Raw genomic sequence first — 22751 nt, forward strand, 5'->3', positions numbered from 1 at the left:
TAGTAGCCACAGAGGCGGACCTACAGAGTTGCAAGGAGGTGCAGTTTGCACCTCCCCTCGCCAAAGCAAGTGTTGCAGGTGCCGGAATGTTGCCCCTTCGCTTAGGCAATTGTGCACGCCACTTGTTCGACAAAAGTCCTCTTTTTGAACCCTCTCCTTTTTTGTGATGTTCGCTGTGCACAGTGCGCACTTGTATTATTATTATTTTTTTTAGAACCCCTGACCAAAATAACGTTGTTTTGAATTGAGGGAAAAAAAAAGAGTTTTTCTATTTAAACCCCACACTTTTCGTTGTTCACCTCAATACTTCAATCATTAAACTCTTAAATTTTATTATTGTGTAAAAAGGCAAAAAAGGTTATCCAACTTAATACTTAACCCTAGTACATCTATACGCACATCTACACACCCTATTGCTAGATTACTCTTCTCTTTCAATCTAAGAAACCTACTACACTCTCATTTTCTCTTCACAAACCCTAAATACGGTGTGCCAAGGCAGAAATTTTGTATCAATCAAGCTTTCAAAGTAAGTTCGAATGTAATTCATAGTTAATCTGATAGTCCCACATAACATATTTAAATGAGATAAAATCTTCTTTTGTTTTGATACATACATCATATATTTTAATGGTCCATAGATAGAAATAGATAAACTTGTATGAATAAATTATTCAAAATTACATGTTCTTTATTACATATCCGAAATTACAATATGCCACAACTTACAAAAGACCTTTTAAAATTTAAATATTCTGAAGCAATTCCAAAGCTCCTTATCCAAACTAGAACCTACAGTAGTACCAACTTGTGAAACAAACTTATAGCTATTACAGAAACAAATTGAACCAATAGGATGAGACAGATGGATCATGATTATTCCCTACACTATGATTATTAATTTTTTTGTCTCACAAACCCCAAGCCTGTCTATAATTATTTTTTGTCTCGCACAAAGACAGTTATTTCAGAAATTTCAGAAATTAGTTTTTCTATTTGTAGATATAGATGCATTTGAGGGTAAGGCTCACTACATCACCCTCACTATGTGTATCTTTTTATGTTTATAAATGAAATTCACTCCTACCGTCGAGTTTAGCATATAAGTTTTGCCCGGTCGGCTTTTGAATCCTAGAACCGCCACTGATCATGACAATAATCACCCCATGAAAATAACTAAATCCCTATTTCCCAGAACAAAATAAATAAATAAAATATGCATGAATTGGTATTGAGGTCTACTTCATGAAACACTTGATTTGCTGCTCAGCCAGAAAATGCCTTCTTGTTCGGTTCAAAGACGTATTTAATCAGTGATTCCTTGATTGGAAGCAATTCAGGGAACTCTTTCTTCATCTTAGATGCATCCATCTCATTGTTACTTCTTGGTGCAACAATAACCTTGGCTTGTTCTTCAAGTGTAAAGTTAGTCCACTTGAAACTGGGGTCAATGTACTTCTTGTACATCTCCAGAATCTCATTGTGACTCACGACGCCGGGGTTTGTGAAGTTCCATAAGCCCCTCAAGTTCCTCTTGGCCATCTCAACTGAAATGGGTAGAAGCTCATCCAAGATGGTCATGCTGTTTGGAATGTCAACCACTTTGTCGTACCGTGAGATCTTCGTGATGAAGTTGCGTGGATTGCTGAGATCAGATGATATTGGCATCCGGACTCTAAGAGTGCAAACATTGTCATATTCCTTCAAAAGCTCTTCAACCTGCCACAAAAATGGGAAAGAGAGATATCAGTTGGCAGATAGTCTGAAGTTTCTTTTCAAAATTGTAACAGTAACAGTAACAGATATGGACAGTTGAGAATGATACCATGGCCTTGGTTTTGGAATAAAATGAGCCAGTGAAATTGGGTGTGTCTTCCTCTTTGAACCCGATTCCGGATCTTGATGGATGGGCAGCATCATACTCGAAGATACAACCAGTAGCATAATTGATCATCAGGAGGTTGTGATCTCTGCAGACATCAGCCAAGGTTAATGTACCGACAACATTGGTCCGAATTGTTTCTGGTTTATGAGATTCACACCAATCCACATTGGGCCTCCCAGTCACTCCAGCAGCATTGAAAACATGGGTTGGTTTAACGCTCTGAATATCAGCCAAGAGCTGTGACCGTTCCTGAAGACGCCCTCGTCCATACTCATAGGGTATCCCCTGCTTCTCACAAATCTTCCCAAGAAGGCCTCCAATCCACCCCATTTTACCATAAATCAAAAACTTCAAAGATGGCTTCTGAGTATATGGATTGTTCTTTGGAGGTGGAACAACCATGTGGCTCTCCCTAGAATCACTTGCTGACAAAGAGAAGGCAGAAGCGCCAGTATCAGTACCATCAAATTTTCTTTCAATTCCAGGAACCATGAGCATTTTTGGATGAGGAAGCAGTGCCCCAGAAACATCTCCCCACCATTCGGGATTCTTGACATACCAGTCCATCGTCTTCCTCAAACCCTCCTCCCACGAAGTCCTTTCAGACCATCCCAAGTTTTTCAGCTTCTGGTCATCCAAGAAATATCTTTGATCATTAAACGGCCTGTTTTTGACAAACTTTATTTGAGTATCTGGGTTCAAAGAGAAGAGTTGGCAAATTTCCTTAGCCACATCAACCACCCGCCTCTCTTTCTTTGTCCCAATGTTGTACACATGGCCTACCTCACCCTTGTGCAGAATGACTTCAAATGCCTCTGCTACGTCCTCACAATAGAGGTAACTCCTGACATTTGATCCATCACCATGAATTGGAAGAGGCTTCCCTTTCATAGCCAAGAGAATGAATTTTGGAATCATCTTTTCAGGGAACTGATTGGGGCCATAAACATTGTTTCCTCTGGTAGTTATGACAGGCAATCCATATGAACGCCCATATGCCATAACAAGCATCTCTGCTCCAGCTTTAGTTGCAGAGTAGGGGTTTGTCGGAAGAAGCTGAGAAGCCTCATGATTTCCCACCACAGCATCTTCATCTGTCTCCCCATAGACTTCATCTGTGCTTATATGAATGAATCTTTTGATTTGACCAGTGACTTTGCATGCTTCTAGAAGAACATGCGTACCATAGATGTTGTTTTTGGTGAACTCAAAGCTGTTACCAAAAGAATTGTCGACATGGGTCTGGGCTGCAAAGTGCATTATTGTATCAATGGACTCAGTGAGAAGGATGAAGTTGACAAGGTCAGCACTGCCAATGTCTCCCTTGATAAACTTAAAGTTGGATGAAGACCTTGAGGGATGAAGGTTCTTCAAATTTGAACAGTAATCAAGCTTGTCAAGGACCACAATCTTGTACTCAGGGTAGTTCCGGATAAGCCGGTTGCAAACATGGGATGCAATGAAGCCAGCAGCTCCAGTAATCAGGATGTTCTTCGGTTTATACGCCATATCTCAAAGAATTCTGCATAATCCAGGAGAAAAAGGTGATATATTGCTTACTAGCATAACTAAAAGAAACAAACAGAAATTATAATGCAAATTCACGGACAAAATAAACTTCAACACATTAGTATTTCCAGGAAAAAAAATGTGTTACAAAAGTAAGTTTGTTTTGTTTGCAAACGTCACTGTACACCTTAATCCGGAAGGACCATCAAAATTTTATCATTTCTCTCCAATCAGCCTAAAAAAATTATCGAAGAGAAAAAAACTCTTCCATCTGATGTTCACGTTTTCATGTAAAATAAGCTGAAAAAGACGTCTAATAATTATAAAAGAACTGAACATCTTCTGGTGAATTTAAACGAACTTTAACCGCAGAAAACATAGAAAGAGAGAAACTTTACTGCTTACAAGTTCTGGATTGGACTGGATCTTGAGCTCAATTTGCAGCCTTTTATCTTCTGGTGAATTTAAGACGGGTGAAGAAGAACGAAGAAAGAGAGTGAGGAGGGAAGACTGTTACGGTGGGGTATTTATAAATACGCATCACATGAATTGAATTTTATTTTATTTTTTTTGTATTTTGTATTTGCTTTTTCTTGTTTTAAAATGTTGGAATATTTGATGTGTTTTTTTTTATGGGGAAGTAGGTAGAGATATATTGTACGGTTGGGCCACCGATTTATGAGTAAGATAGAGACCCATATCAAAAATTTGGTAAATGTGTTAAATGACTTACCCGAGTTGAGGTGTCACAAGGGGAGCCATTTAGTAGTACTGAGCCATGATCAATTTACGGGTAGGTAGCCATTGGATGCAAGTTGCAACCTAATTTCATACAGAAGAATCTTTACGACAGAATTTAGGCTTTATGACTAGTGAGTGTAAGTTTTCTTGTGATGAAAGAGAAAGATACGTTATACATCCATTTCATATAAATTACTTTCGATGATTATACTCATCAATGGATTCCGAACCTCTGCATTTACGTATTGTATATTTACCTACATTTTCCTACATCTTAGCCATTCTAATGATCTAATCACTTAAAAAAATGCCACATCATCAAGCTTTTGGTTAATTTGCTTTCCCCCTAAATTAATGTTGAGCTTTATATGCGTTTGCTATGTTTCTCATAAACCTTTCTCCAGCCTTTGTATACAATGGAAAATGGTTGCAAAAATCTTCAATTCCAATCAGGTCAAATTAGGTTTTTTTTTTTTCCTTTTTCAGCACTTATATTTTTTTCTGCGCCTTTGGGGAAGAAAGAGTGATGCCAATGAAAGTTTATATGATTCCTAGTTTGAACTTTAATTGAGTCCCTTCTTTCAATCAAAAGAGGACGAGGAGAAAATATGTGCAATGAAAAAAAAATAGTTTTACCTGACTAGAGTTGAAATTCTTGCAATCATGGGAGATATTTCATTGAACTTCCATTGATATAAAGAAGGGAGGAGGATGTACAATGAACAACAGGAGAAATACGTTCATGCCATGTAAAGACTCTCAAGGGCACGAAATTGATGGCATAATTGTTATCGTCTGTTAAAAAAGAAATTCCAAGCTTGATGATGTGGCATGTCTTAAGTGGTTAGATTATTAGGATGGTTGAGATATAGTAAAATGCGGGTAAATGCACAATATGTAAATATAGAGGCTCGGGATCCCTCATCAATGTAAAAAATTTAACTACTCTATCGTGAGGTTAACGAAAGTATAAATTCCACTCAACCTTGCAATTTCATGTACCACAATAATTAGTATTTGTTAGGTTCATCGACAAACAAATTAGTATGTGTGTCAAGTATAATTAGACTTGTTAAACTGAGGCACATGTCATTTTAAGGAGAGAGGCTTTGATGCAACAGGGATAACACTTTTTGCTATTTCCGGTCAATAGTGCAATGACATGCCGAATAACTTTTCCATATATCATTGCATTATTGGCCAAAGATAGCAAACAATGCAATCCATATTACAAGAAAGTTTTTTCGCATTTTAAGTGAAGTATAAATTCAACCCAATTGTGTGTTATAATTTGAATAAATTAGTAACTTGGACGAAGCAATCACACAAAAGTTTTTCTGGGACTGAAGGGAATAAAACTACCCATGCCTTCATGACAAGTGTATTTACCTTTCCATCTATCTTGATCATCAAACATGAACATAAAACGTTTACAATTTTTTTTTTTTTAAACACAGCTAACAACATCTGTGTTGTGTGCAGAAATCAATAAGATCTGCAAAGGGGTTGTATCTTTTTTTCAAGCCCACTACAAGAAAAGTAAGTATTTACAACACTCTATTTAGGGCGTGCATTTGTTGTGCGCCGTAAAAGGATAGTTTTTATGGCGTGCATTTAGTGCGCGCCGAAAATGACTTTTTTCCAGTATTTTTTATGGCGTGCTTTGTGTGCATGCCTTTTTTTTTTTTTTGTTATTAATGGCGTGCCAAATATGCACGCCGTAAAATGTAAACAAAATCTAATGCTATTTATGGCGTGCTTTTTTTTTTTTTTTTGGTCTGAACCATGAGGTGGTCCTGGATGGGCCCCAACTATGGGTGGCACCTTTAAGCCTTAACCACAACCCAGACTAATCCCCACTCACACCGGGTCGGCCCGTAAGGGGTAAAGTGTTGGCCAAAGTGGTGACTCCGTACGAGAGCAGGGAACCCCTGACCTCTCTTAAGGAATGAGAGTGCCGAACCACTCACACCAACCACCTTGGTTATTTATGGCGTGCTTTTGATGCACGCTGTAAATGTCCTCTCTCATCTCTTCTCAGACTGCGGCTCTCTCTCTGCTCAATGCTTTCCTTCGACCCTCCACCACTAACAATGGTGAAACTTCCCCTGATATTCATCACCCCACCTTTTCTTCGATCTCAGACTGCAAGCCTCTCTCTCTCTCTCTCTCTCTCTCTCTCTCTCTTGTTTCTCTGGCTCTCTCCTAGCAAATCCCACCGAAACCCTCCCTCCGTTCTCTACTTTCTTTTCATTATTTTGGTTCAGTTCAGTGGTGATTAAATTTTGGTTTCGGTTTTGCGGGCAGGATGTTTTTGCATAGGGTGTTAGAGATTAAATTTTGTTGTTATCTTTATGACTGAATGGGTTGGGGGATGTGAACTAATTATATCTTTCTTGTATACTCTTTTACAGGTCAGTAAAAAGTGTATATATGTTCTTTTACAGGTCCTATCTTGGGGCACTCATCCATGTTGCAGCTAAAGCCCTTCATACCTCTATTGCATGCGTTCTTATTAGTAATCTTGGAGAATCAATTACAGAACTAGCACGTGATGCTCTTGTTGCATAGCATGAGTGATGTCTACTGCTCGCAGGATATGTGTGAGTTTGGTTTTTGCGTAGGTTATATGTGGCGGAGTGATTTTTATTGTTATAGTGAATGGGTTGGATGCTAAGTGTTGCACTTTTTATACTCAAAAGAGTTTGTATTTGGAATTGATTATGATTGGGTATAGTTCTCAATGAAATGTCTTTTTTTTTTTTTTTTAAAAGCTCGGTTGCTATACTTCTCTCTTTTTTTTAAATCATTTGTCCAGGGTGTACTAGACGATATAAATATAATGTTAATATGAAACATGCTTGAAACATGAGCAAGCAGGAAATTGTTTAATTTTTTATTAAAAAAACATTAAAGTCAATCATGGCGTGCAATGAAGGCCGTAAATTGTAATAAAAATGGTCTTTCTTGGCGTGCATAATAAGCGGCAAAAGGTATTTTACGGCGCACAATATATGGTGTAAATGAAACAGTTGGGCCTTTCATGGCACGCGAGGCCTTAAATACCCTTTTATGACGTGCATTGAAGGTCTTTTAAGGCACACAATAAACACCGTAAATAAAATGGACTTTTTACGGCTCGGCCTTTTGTGGCATGTAGGTGTGCGCCATAAATACCCGTTTTTCTAATAGTGGCTTTATGTGTATTCGTGCTCCCTAAAATTATGGTCAAATCTCACATTGTCTTTGAAACTATGGTCAGATTTCATATTTCCCCCGTAACTTAAAGTGACCCACCAATATTTTGTGTCTCATTTTGCCCCTTACCATTAACTTTGTTAAATAATCTATTAACTACAATTATGTGGCATGTGTGAAACCCATTTTTTTGACGAAGTACATGACGTGTAAATGCCATGTGTAAAAACATTATATATTTTTGCTTGGGTTTTGTGCTAAAATAGTCATTCTTCACAACTATTTCATTGTTGCCCCTATAGTGCTAAAATAGTCATTATATTATACAATATCTCTTTGTCGCCCTTATAGTGTCTCTTTAATGCAAGGGGTCGATTTAAGAATAGAAGTTGTGAAAAAAAGGTTATTTTAGCAAATGGATTTTTGTAGAAATGTCACATGAACTTATACATTAATTTCAATTTGTCACCTTAAAGAAAAATGTAAGCAAAATGTCACCTTAAGTTTTCAAAATTCATGATTTGTCACTTGACTTTAACATCATCCAATTTTCCATCCATTTTTAAGGGTATTTTAGTCTTTCCAATATGTAAACCCTCTTTTTTATATAATTTAAATATAAAGCTATGTAAACCCTCTTGCTTGGAAAGACTAAAATACCCTTCAAAATGGATGGAAAATTGGATGATGTTAAAGTTAGTTGACAAATCATGAATTTTGAAAACTTAAGGTGACATTTTGCTTAAATTTTTCTTTAAGGTGACAAATTGAAACTAATGTATAAGTTCATGTGACATTTCTACAAATACCCCTTTTAGCAAATTTCACTATTTTTTTTCTTTAAATTTTTTTTTTTTTTTTTTTTTTGTCTATCTGCATTTTCACCAAAAAAACTTACTTGTAACAGGGATAATACTGTTTTGCTATTTTCGGTCAATAACACAATTACATGTGAAAAAATTATCTCACATATCATTGCGTAATTGACCAAAAATAACAAAAAGTGATATCCCCTTTGCATGAAAGTCATTCTCCATCTTCACACCCTCACATAGTCACAAACCCCATAGCTGCTATCGACTGAATTATTCAAGAAAAACAAAGGTCCAAGCTTTTCGTTCTCTCCCAGATTCAACAAATTTAAACCAAATTATCCACGAAAACTAGTGGGTTCTTCACGTTGCTTCCATGGAGACTAACAAGAAGGCCATGCAAATCGTCCTTCAATGGGTTTTTGTTGTTGTTGTTGCCATGATAATTAGAAGGAAATTTAAATTAAGTTTTGTTCTTACAACTTTAACAGGGAGGTCTGTGTTTGGAGAAATCTAACAAATAAAATTTTGAAGTTCTGAAGTTTGGGCACTTTGCTTGGGTTTGAGCCACAGGTTTGGAATACTTAAAAAGTCCTGAAATATTTTGTTCATTCAAGTGAACTATTGTGGTTGTCTGTGATAGAAGGAAATAAAACAGGGACCTTTGCTTTACCCATCAATCAAATAGTTCCAATTTCCAAATGGTTCTGAAGAAGGGTGTGCTCCTGGTGGGGTTGGTTGGGGAAGATGGGGTTGTGCTAGGGGTGGCTGGGATATCAAGATGGGGCTATGGGGTTTGGTCTGGGTGGGAGTTGGGGAGCACCTGCTGCATTACAGGTAAAAATGGCAAGCTTTTTCTCATGAATGGTCTTTTCTTTTTCCAGTGACAGAAAGCTAAGTTTTGCCCAACCCTTTCAAGTGCAAAACTTATGAATGGTCTTTTTCTCATGACAGAAAGCTAAGTTTTTCCAGTGACAGAAAGCTTTTTCTCATGAATGGTCTTTTCTTTTTCCAATGGCAACATTTTGTTTTAATGCATCTGAAGATACTCTCCGCAGCTACTATTTACCTCTGCTGTCGAAACAACAAAGAGTTGGGAAGGGAAGGGATGACCATTGGGCCTGAAAAGTTAAAAGAGAGAATCCCCCAACCCTTTCTCCCCCAATAGGCAAGACCCCACATTCCCATAAGAAAAAGAAGACATGGAACTTTTCATACCATCAACACATATTGAAGCAATTTCCCAATATCAGGATGATGACTGGTGTGGGAACCGAATTAAATCACCCTAGGTCAAATAATTCCTTCCATTTGGTGATTATTTGCCCTAATTGGGAGTTACTCAATTTAATTGGGAGTTACCCAATTAAATTGGCAATTACCTAATTAAAATGGGGATTGATTTGATTCCTACCCCAATTAGGGATTTAATTTAAATCAATAAATCAAATTCCTAATTAATCAAATCTCGCCTAATCGGGGAGGAATAATTCATTTCCATCTACGGAATTATTCCTCTGAAACCCTAGCCTCCGAGGCTCCTATAAATACCTAGCTACACACAAGGGTTCAGGTACGTCTAAATTCCTACTGAAACTCTGCAGAAATTATCCTTCACAAACCCTAGCCACCATCTTCTTTCTCTCTCTCTCACACAAGGCTCCGGCCTCCACATACGGCTCCGGCCATCCGGTTTTCCTTGAAACACCCATCATAACTTAGGCATCGGAGGGCCTTTGGCCAACACCCCCCGGGTGTGGTCATTTTACTCCGATCTGTTTTGCAGGGAGAGAGAGGTGCGAAGAAGAGGAAGGAATCTTTAGGCGAATATTCTCGTGGGAGGAAATTTGCTCCCACAAATTGGTGCTTTCATTGAGAGCGCGAAATTATACTCAAAGCGTGCTCCAAATTCATTTTCCAAACCTTTTTCCAATCAACCATGGTCGATACAAGACGTTCGAAGAGTAACACCACCACGACGGGCCCGTCTCATGGTTTCGTGGTAGAAGCCTCTCTGCAACCTCACGAAATCGTGGCTGCCAACGCCTTGCGTCCGCCTCCAAGTGCTTCGCAGCCACCTCCAACTGCCGGAATTGCAGAACAACCGCCGCAGACAGCTGCTGGAATTGCAGAACAGCCACCACGTGGTCCTGTGACCTGCACAGCCTTGCAGCTGCAAGCGCCAGCGGCCGGAGCTACTCTACCGCGCCCTCCTGCTGTCGGAACACAGCAGCAGCCACACCACTCAACTGCCGGACTTACTGCACAGCCCTACGACTACTTTGACGCCTCCCCTGTCTTGGAGCAGATCCATCCTCTCCATCCTCTGCCACCACACTTGACATATGCACCTATGTACGCGTCTAACGGAGCCCTAGCCCATATGCCATTGGGCCCGATGCACACCTCTGGTCAGGTGGACCTTAACTCACGGGTTGATCAACTTACACAAAGAGTCGACGATCAAAATAACCTGATTGGCCAGCTACTCAGGCAGATCAACTTGAACCAAGGCCCTAATCTTGGACCCCATGACGAGGAGAGGAGGACGCACAAGCATGTCAGCGAGCAGTTCGAGAGGTCCCAAGCCGGTCAGGCAAGGGCAAACGGGCAGGGGAGAGAACGAGATCGTGCTGGCGAGACACAAACATCTGCAAGTCGTACTCTGAGCCGGTCGACGATCTGTTCGAGGTTAGGTCCAAGGACCAATGTACGCGAAAGGCTGGGCCCACAGTCCAATGTCCATGCCCGCTTGGGCCCACAAGGAAGTAACCAATCCAAGCTGGGCTCACAAGGAGCTCGAGTTCGTGAACAATCGCGTGACGAGCGCAACAATCGACGCTCACCAGCCCGCTCGAGGACCAACACGCGGCAGCAAGTCGTAGAGGACTCTTTACAAGCTCAATCTCCTAATCTGCCCCACGGGCAGAACAACCAAGGGGATCGACCCTTGGGAACCGAGGAGGAAGTTAACCAGCAGCGCTCGAGACACCGAAGACGTCGACCTGAACCACTACCTCTGCAACCAAAGGATGTCGAGAAGTTAGTGAATGACCGACTCCAAAGTCTCCAACTTAATGGAAGCACGGAGGAGGCCCTACGCAAAAAATTGATCGAGTCGACTGCTCGCCCTTTACCGAGGAAGTGGAACGAGCTCCGCCGCCAAAGCGGTTCACAACGCCATCCATCACTCCATTCAAGGGAGACTCTGACCCTGAGAGCCATTTGAGGCACTTCAAGAGTGCCATGATCCTGTACAAGGCAGATGATGCCCTGATGTGCAAAGTGTTCGCGATGACTCTGCGAGGAGCAGCTCAAGATTGGTTCCACACTCTACCGTCCGCGTCAATAGGCAACTTCAAGGAGTTCGCCCTCATTTTCATAAACGAGTACACCTCCTACAAGACGGTCAGAAAGCATGCAGACCACTTGTTCAACCTGCACAAGAAACCAGATGAGTCTCTTCGAGACTACCTCAGACGGTTCAAGGCTGAGAAGGCGAACATCATAGGATGCAATGACCAAGTGGCATCCTCAGCTTTTAAGAAAGGCTTGCCAACCGAACATGAGCTATATCGTGAGCTGGCCATAACTCCAAGCCAAACCTTGGCAGAGGTCTTCGCGACGGCAGAGCGCTATGCACTTTTGGATGACGATCGTATTGCGGCAAAAAAAGCCGGCAAGCAAGCTGATCACCCGACAAAGCAGGCAAGCCAAAAAAGCAACAAGTTCGAGCACAAAGCCCGAGACAAGGGCAAATCGCGACCCCAAGAGGGAGGCTCGGAAACAGGAACCTTCACTGAGTTCACTATCCCGATCCACTAGATCCTGGCACAAGTGAAGGACAAGCCGTGGGTGAGAAGACCACCACCTATTAGGGGAGATCCTTCTATGAGGGACACCAATAAATACTGTGCATTCCACGGGGAGCACAGTCATTACACCAACAACTGCAATGCTTGGAAAAGGCACCTCGAGGAGCTGGTCAGGGAAGGTCATTGCACGGAATTCGTCGCAAAGAAGGCCATCCAGCAGATCGAGGATCGTGATGCGACTGCCAAAGAACCTCCCCAAAAGGTCATACGGATCAACACCATTCTGGCTGACTCCCAGGAGTCCGGGCTGACCACCAAGGAGCGTAAGAGAAAGATCGCGCATGCGACTTATGTCTCCCAAGTCACAACGGGCATACCAGTCATTGCAGATACACCCATCATCGGCTTTCAGAAGAAGGACTTGATCGGGCTTGATCTGCCGCACAATGACGCCCTAGTAATCTGCATCCAAATTGAACAAGCTGTGATCGAGCGAGTTCACGTGGACGAGGGCAGCGCAGCCAATATCCTACAACTATCTGTTATCTAATAGATGGGATTGGAGCCCAAGATCAGCAAACTTGCCAGATCACTCACCGGCTTCAATGGGGCCACGTCAATCACTGTTGGGACGATTGACCTAGACGTCCACTCACCCCAGTGGTCTGCTCGCAAACCTTCATGGTCATCGACGAGGTCTCTCCCTACAACGGGATTTTGGGCCGACCATGGATCAGCAAGATCAAAGCCATCACATCTGCTCTACACCAGAAGATCCGCTGCCCCATCCTTGGAGGCGGTATCCGGCAGATCAACAGTGATCAAGCCTCCGGCAGATCAACAGTGATCAAGCCATGGCAAGGAGATGCACAGCCCAAGGGCTCAAGAAGAGCAAACAACTGCAGTTCACACCAGTAATGCAGGCTACTGACGTGGCAGGAAACACTCCCAGCAGACAAGCAAGCCCGAACGGGAAGGGAGTTGCTACCTCAAAATAGCAATTAAGGAGCCAGGATCAAGGCGAGGGAATCCGCCCAGAAGACTCCCCTGAAAAGGGTTGGAAGCTTGAGGATGACGTTGAGTTAGTACCCCCTGATCCTGGCTCGCAAGACAAGCGCAGATCGGCTCGCACCAGAATCCAAACGAGAAGGATCGAGACGAGGGAATCCGCCCGGAAGGCTCCCTTGAACAAGGTTGGAAGCCTGAGGAAGACGTTGAGTTAGTACCCCTCGATCCTGACCAGCCAGACAAAAAAGCACGGATCGGCTCGCGCCTATGCCTAGACGAGAAAGTGAAGCTGACCACCTTCTTCCAAAGGAACAAAGACATGTTCGCATGGTCGCCATCTGACATGTCTGGCATCGACCCGAACATCATCTGCCACCGACTCCATGTCAACCCTGCCAGCAAACCTGTGGTGCAGAAGAGACGCAACTTCGCTCCCGAGCGAGTTGCGATCATCGAAGCCGAGATCGATAAGCTTCTAGCTGCCGGCTTCATTGAAGAGGTCTCCTACTCAGAATGGCTGGCCAACGTTGTACTGGTGGCGAAGCAAGAAAAGGGCAAATGGAGAGTTTGTGTCGATTACACCGACCTTAACAAAGCTTGCCCTAAAGACAACTTCCCATTGCCGAGAATCGATCAGCTTGTGGATTCAACTTCCGGCAATCAGCTGCTCAGCTTCATGGACGCCTACTCCGGCTATAATCAAATCCTAATGTACGAAGATGACAAGGTGAAGACTTCTTTCATCATCATAGAAAGAGGGACCTACTGCTACAAGGTCATGTCTTTTGGGCTGAAGAACGCCGGAGCAACCTACCAAAGGCTCGTGAATAAAATTTTCAAGGAGCAGATCGGCAAGACCATGGAAGTCTACGTGGATGACATGCTGGTCAAAGCCCCTAAGCGAGCAGACCACATCAAGAACCTCACTGAGGCGTTCAGCCTGCTCCGCCAGTATCGAATGAAGTTGAATCCAAGTAAGTGCACGTTCGGTGTATCGTCCGGCCGATTCCTGGGATACCTAGTAACTCAACGAGGTATCGAGGCGCACCCACGCCAAATCAAGGCCATTCTCGAGATGAAGTCACCTTCAATAGTAAAGGAAATACAAAGTCTGACAGGCAGAGCAGCGGCCCTCAATCGATTCCTCTCGAGATCCACCGTCAAGTGCAGACCATTCTTCAAGGCTTTAAAGAAGGGGCAAAGAGATAAATGGGACGAGGAGTGCGAAGAAGCTTTCCAGAATCTAAAGACTTACCTCACTTCACCTCCCCTGCTCTCGAAGCCAGTTCCTGGTGAAGACTTGTTCGTGTACCTGGCAGTGTCTAACTAGGCTGTCAGATCAGCTCTCATCCGAGAAGAACTAGGGGCCCAACATCCGGTATTCTACACGTCAAAAGTCCTTCTCGATGCAGAGATTCGCTACCCAAAAATTGGAGAAGCTCATTTTGGCCCTTGTAGTTTCCGTGAGAAAGCTACAACCCTACTACCAAGCTCATCGAGTCATCGTCATGACCGACTTTCCTTTGAGGTCAATCCTACACAGCCCTGACGCGTCTCAATGAGTCATGAAGTGGGCTATAGAGCTAAGTCAATACGACCTCCTCTACTGGACGAAGACTGCAAGAAAAGCCCAGGCTTTGGCAGATTTTGTTGTAGAATTCATGCCATCGGCTGAAGAAGAGAAGCTGGTCAGCAAAAAGAAGGAAAGTTCGAGAGCAGACAAGACCTTCGATGAACCTGACCAACCCAGAGACATGTGGCAGTTGTGCGTAGACGGAGCGTCGAACCAAAAAGGAGCTGGAGCAGCTGTCGTCATCATCACTCCGGATGGAACCCTGTTGGTGCAAGCTATCACGCTTGGCTTCCCAGCCTCAAACAACGAGGCAGAATACGAGGCATTGCTCGCTAGCTTGCGCTTGGCAAAGGAGCTGTCAATCAAGAAGCTGGCCATCTACTCAGATTCCCAGCTGATCACAAATCAAGCCTCAGGAGAATACATGGCGAAGCACCCAAGGATGATCTTGTATCTTGACAAAGTCCAAGAGCTGTTGAAGGCGTTTCCTACCTTCACCATCCAACAAGTGCCTCCAGCAGAGAACGCACACGCAGACGCACTAGCGAGCTTAGGATCTGCGCTTGATACCCAGTTCAGACGCTCTATCCCGGTCCAGCACCTTGACCAACCAAACCTGATGCAGATCGACGAGGATCCTAGATGGCAAGACCCCATCATTGACTACCTGGTTAACGAAAACTTACCCAAGGACAAGTCCGAGGCTCGGAAAATCAAACAGAAGGCTGCGAGGTACTACATGAAAGGTGACATGCTTGTTCGCAGATCATACTCCGTCCCTCACCTTACTTGCATCAAGTACCCGCAAACGCTCGAGGTTCTTTGCAAAATACACGACGGCGAATGTGGAAATCACGCTTGGGGCAGATCGCTTGCCCAGAAGGCTCTCAGCATAGGCTACTTCTAGCCTACCATGCGCCAAGACTCCACGGAGTATGCTCAAAGATATAAGTCGATCCCTGGCTTGCCAGCTGAGGAATACCATCCGCAGAACAGTCCATGGCCTTTCATGCAATGGGCCATCGACTTGGTGGGACCTATGCCGACAGCACCTGCCAACAAGGAGATGATGATCGTCGCCACGGATTGCTTCACCAAATGGATCGAGGCTGAGGCTTTATCCTCTACCAAGGAAGCTGATGTCGAACGATTTATCTGGAAGAACATCATCTGCCAGTTCGGATGCCCGCAGTCGATAGTCACCGACAATGGTACACAGTTCCTGGGCAGGCAGATCACTGCGTTCCTTGCGAAGTATGGCATCAAACAGTACTTGTCAACCCCCAGATACCCGCAAGGCAATGGCCAAGCAGAAGCATCCAACAAGATCATGCTAGACTGCTTGAAGAAAAGACTGGAAGGCGCAGAAGGAAAATGGGTCGATGAGTTTCCAGGAGTCCTGTGGGCTTATCGCACAACCAAAAGGAGATCAACCGGCGAGACACCATTTTCTCTAGCCTATGGGACAGAAGCAATCATCCCCCCACACATCACAGTCCCTTCCATGAGCATTGAGGTGGGCAGTCTTGACCAAAACTGCAAGCAGATGAAAGTCAACCTTGATCTGCTTGAAGAAGAACGAGAAATTGCCATTGTTCGAGTTGCAACTTACCAACAGTAGCTCACATCTTACTACAACAAGAAGGCCATTGTTCGAGCTTCCCAATAGCAGTTGGCATCTTACTACAACAAGAAGGCCATTGTTCGAGCTTCCCAATAGCAGTTGGCATCTTACTACAACAAGAAGGCCATTGTTCGAGTTGCAGCTGACCAGCTCGACTCCAAGCAGGCGACGAGCCTCCATTACCTCCACTGAAGGCAAGCTACTTCTCGAGTACAAACTTCATGGAGCCTTTTTCAAGCGCTAAGTCCCCGACATACGCCCACAGGCGACAAGCCTTACCTCCACTGAAGGCAAGCTACTTCTCGAGTACAAACTTCATGGAGCCTTTTTCGAGCGCTATGTCCCCGACATACGCACACAGGCTACAAGCCTTATCTCCACTGAAGGCAAGCTACTTCTCGAGTACAAACTTCATGGAGCCCCTTTTTCAAGCGCTATGTCCCCGACATACGCACACAGGCTACAAGCCTTATCTCCATTGCAGACAAGCTGCTGCTCGAAGCACGAACTCAATGGAGCATTTTTTGAGTGTTATGTCCCCAACATACGCTCGCAGGCGACAAGCCCCACCTCCATTGCAGACAAGCTGCTCCTCGAAGCACGAACTCAATGGAACCTCCATTGCAAACAAGCTGCTCCTCGAAGCACGAACTCAATGGAGCATTTTTTGAGTGTTATGTCCCCGACATACGCTCGCAGGCGACAAGCCCCACCTCCATTGCAGACAAGCTGCTCCTCGAAGCACGAACTCAATGGAACCTCCATTGCAGACAAGCTGCTCCTCAAAGCACGAACTCAATGGAGCATTTTTTGAGTGTTATGTCCCCGACATACGCTCGCAGGCGACAAGCCCCACCTCCATTGCAGACAAGCTGCTCCTCGAAGCACGAACTCAATGGAGCATTTTTCGAGTGTTATGTCCCCGACATACGCTCGCAGGCGACAAGCCTCACCTCCATTGCAGACAAGCTGCTCCTCGAAGCACGAACTCAATGGAGCACTTTTCGAGTGTTATGTCACCGACATACACTCGCAGGCGACAAGCCCCACCTCCATTGCAGACAAGCTGCTCCTCGAAGCACGAACTCAATGGAGCATTTTTCAAGCGCTATGTCCCCGACATGTGTACACAGGCTACAAGCCTTACCTCCATTGTAGGCAAGCTACTTCTCGAGTACAAATTCAGTGGAGTCTCTTTCAAGCGCTATGTCTCCGGACATACACTTACAAGATACAATGAGAATTGAAGTTTGAAAGACAACTGAAAATTCCATTACAAAGCTGCCAACCAGCCAAGTTCAACAAGAAATGAGCCTGATTTTGCTCAACCGGCATCATCTGCTCGGCAGCCCCAGTTGCCTCCTCCTCCGCATCTGCCCTAATCTCATCAGCCGCGCCACCTTTGGCGTCGTCTTCCTGCATTGCAGCTTCATCAGCTACCTGCTCTTCAACTGCTTCTACATCCACAGCATTGAACTGCTCACTTTGAGTAAGGGGCAAGTCAAGATAGAGCTGCTCACCATCTTCATGTTCGAGAGAGGAACAAGGAGGAGCACCGTTCCTGCAGTCCAAGTATCCCAGCTTGTATGCATTAGCAGCAATTTCATGCTTGGATGCCTCCGTGGCTTCAACATGAGTGTCAAACTTGACCAGCAGAGCTCTCACCGACTTCCGGATCGGTAGTTTGCGCAACTGAAGGACTTTTTGCTCGAGCAGACGACTTTTTATCTCTCTTGGCTACAACTTGCAACATTGAGTCAGCTCCGCGCTTGTCTGTTCGTGGCTTTGCAGACGAGTCGTGACTGCTGAACAGAGGCACAATCTTCTCAGTTTAATCCCCGGATCAGTGCAGGCAACCCAAACCTTGCTTCTATGCAGCCTCTTTATAAGGCAGATCACTGATTTTGGGTAGTTCAACCGGAGACTTGAGCAGAATATCCCGAACCTCCTGTATGCTATTGACATGCTTACTATTCACACTGACAAGGTGCTTGATCCTAGCAAACGAGGCATGAGCAACTCCCATAAGGACATTCTCAGCAGACGAGACCCTCCTTGAGGAAGACTTGCTCGTGGCAGAAGAAGGTCTCGGCTGCTTTGGCTGTGGAGACGTATTCCTTGATCGTGAGACTGCGACTTCATCGTGGGCAGATCTACAACTAGACTGCCCAAGCCAAAGTCCAATTGGCAAGTCAAATACCTCCTCAACTCAGGAGCCCAAATCCAAGAAGGAAGCCCAGTTACAGTTGGACAGCCCAACAGATAATTCACATCTCCTACATGCCACCACGTGCCATGCAGAAGCTGGGGGGCATTTGTGGGAACCGAATTAAATCACCCTAGGTCAAATAATTCCTTCCATTTGGTGATTATTTGCCCTAATTGGGAGTTACTCAATTTAATTGAGAGTTACCCAATTAAATTGGCAATTACCTAATTAAAATGGGGATTGATTTGATTCCTACCCCAATTAGGGATTTGATTTAAATCAAATAAATCAAATCCCTAATTAATCAAATCTCGCCTAATCGGGGAGGAATAATTCCTTTCCATCTACGGAATTATTCCTCTGAAACCCTAGCCTCCGAGGCTCCTATAAATACCTAGCTACACACAAGGGTTCAGGTACGTCTAAATTCCTACTGAAACTCTGCAGAAATTATCCTTCACAAACCCTAGCCACCATCTTCTTTCTCTCTCTCTCTCACACAAGGCTCTGACCTCCACATACGGCTCCGACCACCCGGTTTTCCTTGAAACACCCATCCTAACTTAGGCATCGGAGGGCCTTTGGCCAACACCCCCCGGGTGTGGTCTTTTTACTCCGATCTGTTTTGCAAGGAGAGAGGGGTGCGAAGAAGACGAAGGAATCTTTAGGCGAATATTCTCGTGGGAGGAAATTTGCTCCCACAACTGGCATGAGTGAGAGAAAAATCACTTTCCAAATTCGGATTGCTTCTAAGATGACGAAAAACGCTTTCTGATAGTTTTTGATAGAAAAAACTTTAAAAAGTGCTTACGAGTCATACAAATGCTTTTAAAAAGCACTGCCAAATGCTTTTTAACGAAGCACTTGAATTTTTAATGAAAATTACAACCAGCTTCTAGAAAAATGTTTATGAGCATAGATATCAACCCAACTACCATTGTAGAAAGATGATGGCAGTTAAAGAATATGAAAAAGGCAACTGTAAAATTACTCTTTCAAAACAACCACCATGATTTGACAATCGATACGAATGCTCCAATTTACTAGACCTATGAGGTTGTCAGTAACCGAAAGATATACCATCCCTTAAAAGGTTCTGTTTGGGCCTAAATTCCACACGCCAACCCAATTGATATTGGCCCATATCAAAAGCAGGAGTTTTGGGCTTTGTTTTAAAAGACAGAGATCAGCTTAGGTGGTTTTGGAGGCCCAGACCCTTGTAGACCAGTTAGCAATGATTAAATTCACAAATTAAAGATTAATTGCCATTGAATGGTGATTTAAACAAGCCAGTTGCTAATTGATTTAAAGATTAGGCCCAGTTTCAAACATCTCCAAAGGCCCAAGAAATTTGATCATCACCGTTGATCTCAATTCAAATCAACAGATATTTTGGAAGATCTTTTTCTCAGAAGAAGGCCTATGTCACTTTGAAAGTCAAAGTTTTCAACTGAGGCAGAGGAAGTGATGGGGAGTTAATGAAAACAAGTTAACCAAAAGAACACTCTCCATGAACATTTAAAAAGCCAGAAAAAAAAAGGGGGCGGCCAAGTTCCCTTGCTATACTCATAGAGGGCTCTACATTAGAACAAGATGTGTTTTTAAAAAAATAAACAAGAGACAAGAGAGTTGTACAGAAAAAGCAAACAGACCATCATAGAAGCTGACAGTTGATGGTTCTTTTTTGCTAGAATAATAACTCCCCCTTTTTTGTGGCATCGGAAAAGGAAAAACCTTTTAAGATTTGCCCACCCAATTAAAGACCTATTAAAGATTAAAACCCTCATTCAAAGTTCTCTATAAATATGAGAGGAGGTGAATAGGTTGAGAGACAACCAAAAAATCAATCAAAAACAAAAACTATCTAAGTTATATTGAAAAACTCAAAGCAAGATCATTCGATCACAAAAGCCTTTAAGACTCTAAAGCAACCAAGTCATTTGGTTTGAAAATTCACCCAGCTCCTAAACAAAACAAACAGAACTCAGACTTCTGACTCCAGTTCAATTCGGGGAAACAATTCACAAAGGAAACGAGACTTCTCTCATTACAAATTTGGTTCAGCTTGAGCCAAATCAAGCAGAACAAGTACTGTGGTGTAGCTCCAAGTTCAGCAATCACCAATCCAGCCACTTCCAACCCCATCCAGACTGAAGAGGCCTTAATTCTGCCCAACCAACAAGCCTCTCCCTAGCTTAAACGGATTAAAGCTCTACCAATCTCAAACATTGGTATCGATTTCCAGCTGAAAACCATCAGTTGAAGGTGCTGACATTCGAATTCAGAATAGATACATCCAATCCAGCCTAAGTTGAAGGCAGCCACTCAAGAAGAAATCGAAGCCTAACGCTTTGTAGTCCTTTCGGACGTAGCAGTTCTCTTTTTAAGTTGTGTAATAGGTAGTTCTTCTTAAACAGTTTGATTTCTTTCTAATATTCATTCTGGCCAAAACTACAAGTTTTTACTGTGAAAAATTGTGGAGTCCTCACCAGTCTAAGGCAAGAAAAGAACTTACTTCGGAGATGTTCCTCACCAAATTCACAATCATTTGTTTAGAGTCAGTAAACTTGGCATGCAAGTTATCTATTTTTTAAGTATGTTAGGGTTTTTTAACTGCTAGCAGTGGCACGCTCAAACACAAAAGAAATTTGACTTGTTAACCACCGATGGTTTTCAAGTCAATGGGGAATTTTACCATGTCGTCACAGGACTAAATCAAAACGGGTGAACCGGTTCAAATATCATTATCAATGTATGTAGAATTGGGCAATTCAATTCTGATCACAAATGAATTAGCCAATCTCACATTGTGGATGTCCCTTGTTGCTGATGTTTTGCTTTTGAGCATGTTTTTGATCTTCAATTTTCATAGTCCATGTCTTATGCCAATATAAGGTGATAGAGCTTTTTTTTTTTTTTTTTGGTCATGGCAAAATACGCTGTGAATTGCAATGTTACACATTTCTCAGTTCAATTTTATTTTTATAATTGGTTAATATTTAATTAATAATTGATTTGTAGTTCAAGTGGTTAAGAAAGTTTATCTATGATTTGGAAAAAAAAAAAAAAAGAAGGTTTATCTATGAATACATGGTCCTGCTTTAAATTCCTCTTCTCCCTAATATTGTTTTTATTTATAAAAAAAAAAGGTGTAAAATGGTGATGGGAAGGGATTTGTATCGTTACAACCATTACCCATGTATTTGAGAAGAGTATTTACCCATACACCTGAGGTCTTAGATTTGATTCCCCTCTTCAATATCGCTTGTATCAAATGAAAATGTGATATATGGTGGTTGGTTCATATAGAACAATTGTTAGGTTTATTGTCTTTGGTCGGTTGTACTACTCGACTTAGGTTTGGGACTTTATGTTTTATGTGTTGTGGCCATCTTGCTTTCTTTAATGAATTTTATATTCGGACAAAAGAAGAGTTGAGGATAACCACAAGGTGTGGTGCGGTTGGTAAACTGCCACCTCCAGCTGGCGAGCTACTTGGTGACTCAATGGCAGGGGTTCGAAACCCGTTGGAAGCACTTTATGGCCAAGGTCAAGGCAAACCCCAAGTAGGGATTAATCTCATCCTTTGGGTGTGGGGACATCTCGTGGTATTTACCAAAAAAAGTAGAGTGGAGGATGGTTGAGCCACTGAATTAAGTCCTCGTAAGACTATCTCCAACCATGTTGAAGCTAATTTGAGTCCACAACTTTATTATTATTTTTTTATCTGAATCATGAGGTGGTCCTGAATGGGCCCCAACTATGGGTGGCACCTTTAAGCCTTAACCACAACCCAGACTAATCCCCACTCACACCGGGTCGGCCCGTAAGAGGTAAAGTGTTGGCCAAAGTGGTGACTCCGTACGAGAGCAGGGATCGAACCCCTGACCTCTCTTAAGGAATGAGAGTGCCGAACCACTCACACCAACCACCTTGGTTAGTCCACAACTTTATTAAATTGTTTAAAAATGGTTAACCTTCATTTTTGTTTTGGCGTTAATTTTTCTCGACATTATTTTTGTTCAACATTCATGATTTAATTTTCTGAACATTTTAACTTAAAAAAAATCCAAAATCTAAAACATAATATATTTTCACTTAAAAATAAAAACATATTAAAATAAACGACAATTACAAAATTATTTGAAGTTAGATCTGATTTAAATTAACTATGAACATTATTTTAAACGTTGGATTTAATTCAGCAGTTGAATGTGAAAATTTCCAACTGAGATTGCGTAAAAATGATCCCGGCAATTGATTATATATAGCCCTTGGAATTTTTAGAAAGAAATATTGAAACATCAACTGCAAGTTAACGACTCTTACATTTCCTTCAGCCGCTCGTCAGGAGCTAGAAAAGGAGTGGGCAACAAT

The 22751-nt window shown here is 42.8% G+C and overlaps 2 protein-coding genes across 2 annotated transcripts; one reads left to right on the top strand and one right to left on the bottom strand.

Annotated features, from left to right (window-relative positions):
• Positions 1 to 1202: 1202 nt before the first annotated feature.
• On the bottom strand, positions 1203 to 3938 carry LOC110754886 (trifunctional UDP-glucose 4,6-dehydratase/UDP-4-keto-6-deoxy-D-glucose 3,5-epimerase/UDP-4-keto-L-rhamnose-reductase RHM1-like). The gene is made up of 3 exons (XM_021956010.2): positions 3800 to 3938; positions 1826 to 3407; positions 1203 to 1719 (listed from the first exon to the last, which is right to left on the bottom strand). Exons 2-3 carry the CDS (start codon positions 3392 to 3394, stop codon positions 1267 to 1269), a joined length of 2022 nt encoding a protein of 673 aa, XP_021811702.1. The 5' UTR covers positions 3395 to 3407; positions 3800 to 3938; the 3' UTR covers positions 1203 to 1266.
• Positions 3939 to 11439: 7501 nt separating this feature from the next.
• LOC148295911 (uncharacterized) lies at positions 11440 to 12510 on the top strand. The gene is made up of 2 exons (XM_088250637.1): positions 11440 to 11853; positions 11971 to 12510. Exons 1-2 carry the CDS (start codon positions 11440 to 11442, stop codon positions 12508 to 12510), a joined length of 954 nt encoding a protein of 317 aa, XP_088106763.1.
• The last annotated feature ends 10241 nt before the right edge of the window (positions 12511 to 22751 follow it).

The sequence above is a fragment of the Prunus avium genome, chromosome 3, assembly GCF_965620075.1.
Source record: "Prunus avium chromosome 3, drPruAviu1.hap1.1, whole genome shotgun sequence".
NCBI lineage: Eukaryota > Viridiplantae > Streptophyta > Magnoliopsida > Rosales > Rosaceae > Prunus > Prunus avium.